At 33.1% G+C, this 5,869-nt stretch overlaps 1 protein-coding gene across 4 annotated transcripts in view; it reads right to left on the bottom strand.

Annotated features, from left to right (window-relative positions):
- The window catches only part of LOC123015831 (integrin beta-PS), a 29,869-nt gene that overhangs the window by 12,471 nt on the left and 11,529 nt on the right, over positions 1-5,869 (bottom strand). For all 4 annotated transcript variants that reach the window (XM_044415836.1, XM_044415837.1, XM_044415838.1 and 1 more), the window contains exons 6-9: positions 4,202-4,372; positions 3,269-3,851; positions 678-871; positions 332-628 (exon numbers count right to left, since the gene is read on the bottom strand). In XM_044415836.1, coding sequence (XP_044271771.1) covers positions 332-628; positions 678-871; positions 3,269-3,851; positions 4,202-4,372 — 1,245 coding nt within the window. The remainder of the gene's footprint in view (positions 1-331; positions 629-677; positions 872-3,268; positions 3,852-4,201; positions 4,373-5,869) is intronic.

Raw genomic sequence — 5,869 nt, 5'->3', positions numbered from 1 at the left:
ATTACTCGCAATCGTGAGAGCAGTTCTAAACAGAAAGTTGGTCAAAGTTAAAAAAAAAAAGAAAAAAGAAAAAAAAAAGGAAAAAAAAGAAAAAACAAGAAAAAAGTGTCAGTGGTCCTATTTCTCGCAATCGTCAGAGCAGTCTAAACAGAAAGTTAGTCAAAGTTAAAAAAAAGAAAAGAAAAAAAGGAAAAAAAAGAATAAAAAAAGAAGAAAAAAAGAAAAAAGAAAAGAAAAAAGAAAAGAAAAAAAGGAAAAAAAAAGAAAAAGAAAAAAAAAAGAAAGAAGAAAAAAAAAGGAAAAAGTGTCAGTGGTCCTAAAAATGTGGTACCTTAAAGGGGCAATGCTCGCAGAACCTCCCGAAGTAGCGCCCCTCATCCGTCTCCCGACACTTGCAAATCCCGCACTCGCATTCCCCATTCCCGGAACAAATCAGCGTCGGGTCCTCCGAATCCGGTTTAATGCACAAATTGGTGGCATTCCTGCAGGCGCAATTGTCTCCCATCCAACCCTCTTTGCATTCGCAGACGCCGCAGACGCAAGTGCCGTGTTCGGGGCCGCTGCAGATGAGGCCGTTGTGGCGCTCGCAGGAGAAGTTGTCGCATTGGCACAACTCCCCACTGATTGCCTGAAAAATCAAACTTTGGAAAAATTCCGGGCCTTTCCGGGAGTGCTACCTCTTCCGGGTTGTTGCGCTGCTCGCATTCGCACTTGCCGCAAATGCAGTTGCCGCGGCCGCTGCACTCCAGCCCGTTTTTGGGGTTGATGCAGTTGGCGGTGGAGATGTTGGCCGAAGTGCCGTCCTTGTTGCACTCGCAGTAGGGGCCGTAAGCGGGCTCGATGCAGTCGCAAATCCCGCACATGTAAGTACCTGGATTTTTCACGAAAAAATAAATTGCATACAGGGTGGGGTTTAAAACACGGCAGGGGCTGTAAAAGTTTTATTTATGGCCCGATTCTAAAAATTAAAAAAACTGATTCAATGGCTTTTAATAGAGTATAAGCTGACAATATTAGAATTTTTCTAAATGTCATAGTATGGTTTGAATTATACAAAACTTTCTAATTTTAAATATTGACTAAATTATTTTTTCCTATTTTGAAAAATATTAGTTTTCTTGGTGCAGACATGTGCAATAAGTTCTATTTTTACTAAAAAGTATTGTTTAAAAAATTATAAAAAAATTGAATAATCTAAGAATAATCTAATTAAAAGTAAACAAAATAAATAAATAAGTAATAATAAAATAATCTAAATTACGAGTAGACATTTTTCCGATTTTTTTCTTATTAAAAAATTGAAAAAATATGGGCAATATTTTCTTTCATTTGCTGCTTTTTAACATTACAATAATGATATTGTCTTATTTGACACCATGCAACTAGATTTGATTAACTTTTATTAGGTATTTTTTAAAATTTTACCTAATAATAATAACAGAAGTAATTTTTAGTAAAAATAGAACATATTTCACATGTCTGTACTAAAAAATTAATTCTAAAAAAGTTCTAAAATTGTCGTTTTATACTGGATTTTATAAAATTTTATTCCTTTAATTTTTGAAATCGAGCCACAAATAAAAATTCTATAGCGCCTGCTGTTTTTGAAAAATCACCCTGTATAAAAAAAATAAAGCACAAAATGCTTTAATAGTTAATGTGTCAAGGAAATAAACAACTACTTTAACCATGAGTATGTAGGTAACGCCAGAGGTGACCGAAGGCAGCCGAGGGCGCTTCCATTCCAGGATTTAAAAAAAATATTTTTTTTTCTCACAACAGACTAAATTAATAATAACATAAGAAGATGATAAATGTGTCAAATAAAATTTGTCAAAATATTCAGTTCGTCAAAAAACACTCAAAAGACTCAATTTCACTTTATTTTAAGAGTAAAAATCAGTGTTTCGTTCATTTTATTCCCGAGGGAATAAAGTAAGTACCATATTAGTAGTCAAAAAAGAAGAAATAAAGCGTCATTTTATTCGCTGTTGGGAGGAAAATAAAAAATAATTTCAATTGATATTTTCTCTCCAAATACTACTAAAAATCAGTTTATTGAATCGAGTCGGCCATTGGTTGTCTTAGTTTTAGATAACCAATCATGTTACACTCACAAACACATTTTAATTGATTTGATTGGTCCAAAACTAGACTGTATTTTGACTATTTTTTTTTGTTGTTGCATAGGAAAACGATCTAATTGGCTGGAACACCGACGTAGAATTTGATTGGTTGTAACATAGAAGATTCCACCCTTTCCGTACTCTCAAAATCGGATTGGTTATTATTCCGTATTGAAGCATTTTTTATTGGTCAATTATTCATGTTTTGATTTGACAACGCTTCTAAAGTGGTAGTTTTTTGTTCCTGGAATTAAATAAACCGGTTTGATTGGACAAAGTGTTCACGAATCGGCTAACTGATTGGGTCTTTTTTGTCGACAGTTAATTATCGAATTTGATTGGTTGTTACGGTTTGATTTTATTTGTCCATTGACTAGAAATCGCCCATTGGTGAATTATTTGCGTTTTGTTTCCCTAGTGACTCAAAACGCATTTAATTGGTTAAAAAATGTGCTTATTTACTAAGAACTAATTTGATTGGTCCAAAAAACAAGCCACTATTATTCCACTCATTAGTTGTTGCATAATTTTAAAAAAATTGTAACTTAATGTGATGTTTTTTTACCTCCTTATCTCGGATTGGCCATTGTTCCGACTCGACAACGCGTTTTAATTGGCTTTCCAACTGGTAGTTTTTGTTTCTAAGAGTTAAAAATCGATTTGATTGGTCCGAGTTTCCCACGCGTCCGCCCACTTTGTTAGTTTTTTGTCTCCGTGAATAATAAACGAAACGATTTGATTGGTAACATTTTTTAGTGGAATTCTTAAAAAACAAGTTTATATTTTATTTTGCGATTCCAACATTGGATTGGATTGTTAATCCCCGCCCAGTGCATTTTTATTGGCTAATTATTCGCACCCGTTTCGTTTCCCCAGTAACACACAGTAACGCATTCTAATTGGTCCAGATTGTCACCAATTCTTTCTTAAGTGACTGAATCAACCGATTTGATTGGTCCAAGTTTCCACGACTCCACGGCTGCTATAGTATTGATAGTTTTTTGTTTCGGTGAGTAATAAATGAAATAATTTGATTGGCTAGAAAATCGTCTAATAAATTCTGAATTTGATTGAAAATCCCTTCCAAAAGAATTTTCATGGCAGTAGAAAAAATAAAGTAGTTACTTCGTGGTGCCACTCACCGTGATTGTGACATTTTGGCGAATTTCTCTCGAATCCCTCATGTTCGCAGGGACAGTCACACAGCATGGTCAAATCAATGAACAAACTCTCGTTGAGTCCCACAGGATAAATCTGGATGAGTTGTTTGGTGTCCCTGGGATCGGTGGGACACTTGAGGACTTCGAGTTGGACCCGGAATTGTACCAAACTGCCAACTTTGATGTTTCCACATTTATTGGTTTGAATTTCGCGCCCTTTACTGTTCAAACATTTGGAGAAAAAGCGAACATCAACCGAACCCGAAGCGTTATGTTTCATTTCAACAACCGACGAAATCGCTTGGTACTGTTCTGTGATCAAGTCGACGACGTTTGACGAATCGTTTGACAATTGCCCACAGGAAGAGCCCTCAATGTGCTCTTTCAACTGTTCGTAGATTTCTTTTTTTTCAGCTGTGACGGCAAAAATCACATTAATTGAGTTCTTTTTCACGTAGGTGTTGATCTGGCTGATACTGGGGTAATCCTGCTTGGAGGACATGGTGTAGTACCCTCGCTGGTCCAAGTGACACTGCCCATCGTTGGGTTTCACAATCCCGCCCAACTTTAATTACAGTATTAGCTACTATTTAAGTGTCAAGAGTCAAAAAATAAAAATAAAAGCTTTTCTCCCAACAAACTAAACGACCGATTTTTACCAAATGTTTGTGCAATTTCTAGCTCATGAAGCTATAATTCATCCAAAAATGTAAAAATCTGGGTAGGCCAAATTTCAGCCGATTACAATACTTTCCTTACAGGAAATGGAAAGTAAAAATAACAAATTTGTCAAAATATTCAGTTCCTTCAATTTTAGGAGTAAAAATCGGTATTTCGCTTATTTATTTTCGAGGGAATAAAGTGACGCTTTATTCCCTGTTGGGAGGAAAGGCAAAACAGTGCAGAAAGTGTTACTTTTCCGTCTCCGGCGTAGTGAAAGCCGGCGTCTGTTGAGAAAACTAGTAGGCGGCGAGCTTGATGGCGCCAACCGATCTGTTCACGGCACACTACGGCTTGCATGATGGCGTCGAAACCACCCTCAGGGGCGTCCAAATTGCCCGAAACCGACGCTCGTTTCACCATGTGCTAAAAACAAATCTGAGACTGGAAATTCAATCCAATTTTTTGCTGTTAGTAAAAAGGAAAATTGTGGGGTGAAAATGGGATGAAAGTCGAGTTGGAGTTAGGGGTTACTTGAGTAAATCAGTACAATCAAAGCAAACACTGATTTGTGAATTGTGTTAAAAACAATAGAAAAGTGATTGAAGGAGTTAATTAAAAAATTGAAATTTTAAAACATTTGAGATTTGTAAATAATAAATACTAATTGTTAGAAATTTAGACTGTTCGAAAAATGTTAGGATCTAAAATCTTTAAAAATAAAAACAAATCGACAAAAAATGTATTTGTAGATTTAGCAACAATTTTTGTTTTCTTAAAAAATCAAGAGATTATGAGCCTTATAGAGCTTTAAATATCTTGAAAAACTTTCAAGATTTTACTTAGGTGCTAAGTGTTTCGGGAAATTCTAATTCTAGAAAATTAAGAACCATTAAGAAAGATGTCAAAATTCGAAAAACTATAGCAAACATTATAAGAAAAGCACACCTTTTCATAATCTTAAAAACCCAATTCTAACAACTTTATAAAGCTTCAAAAACTTTGAAGATTGTAATTAGATACTAGAAAATTTGAGAAATAATTCTAGAAAATAAATGTTTTAATTACGTAATAAAATTGCTATTTTTATCTTGAAATAACTCACCAAAGAATTATAACAAAAAATGAAGGAGAATAGTACCAAAAAATCATAACATTGTAGAAATCTTTAAGATCCTGATAAAGGTTTGAATATCTTTAAAACTTTCAAGATTTTAAGTAGGCACTGCAAGTTTTGAGAAATGCTGATTCAAATTTAAAACAAATTTAAACCATTAAAAAAGAGAGAAATCTTGAAAATAACAACATTTTAAAAATTCTAGATAGTTATTGAAAAAAAATATATAAAATTTCAAAATGTTAAGAGTATAATTCTAAAGATCTTGAAAGTGTTATATGTATTTAAAACCTTCAAAAACACAAAAATTTTCGAAAATGTTAGAATCTGCTATCCCTTGAAAAAATCCTATAAAAATCATTAAAAATAAAAAAAAATTCAACTAAAAAATGTTAAAAAGATTAAATAAATCTTTAATTAAATAAATAAATAAAATTAAGACACTTTAAAATTAAGAAACTGTTCACAATAGGTACCTATTAACATCTTCGTAAAGTTTTAAAGACATTCAAAATTTAAATTAGGTTCTAGTAAGTCTTAAGTCTCCAAAAACTGCAATTCTAAGAATCTTGACAATTGTTATAAAAGTGTAAGAAGTCTTAGAAATACTTAAAATTCTATGCAGAATTTTGGAAAGCCGTAAATTTTGTAATTTTGAGAAGTAAGAAAGATCATAATAAATTTGCAAAATTCTTCTGAGTAGAATAAATTCTAAAAATGTAATAATCAAGAAAAAACGTCTTCGAGAAGTAAAAAATAGCAATTTTCTTGATTTAAAAAAAGTAAAAGATGTTTAAATATCTTGA

The sequence above is a fragment of the Tribolium madens genome, unplaced genomic scaffold (genome assembly GCF_015345945.1).
Source record: "Tribolium madens isolate multiple individuals breed KSU strain unplaced genomic scaffold, Tmad_KSU_1.1 Scaffold_19;HRSCAF=116;Tcas5.2_LG9, whole genome shotgun sequence".
Taxonomy (NCBI): domain Eukaryota; kingdom Metazoa; phylum Arthropoda; class Insecta; order Coleoptera; family Tenebrionidae; genus Tribolium; species Tribolium madens.
This window is presented reverse-complemented; position numbering and strand designations above follow the sequence as displayed.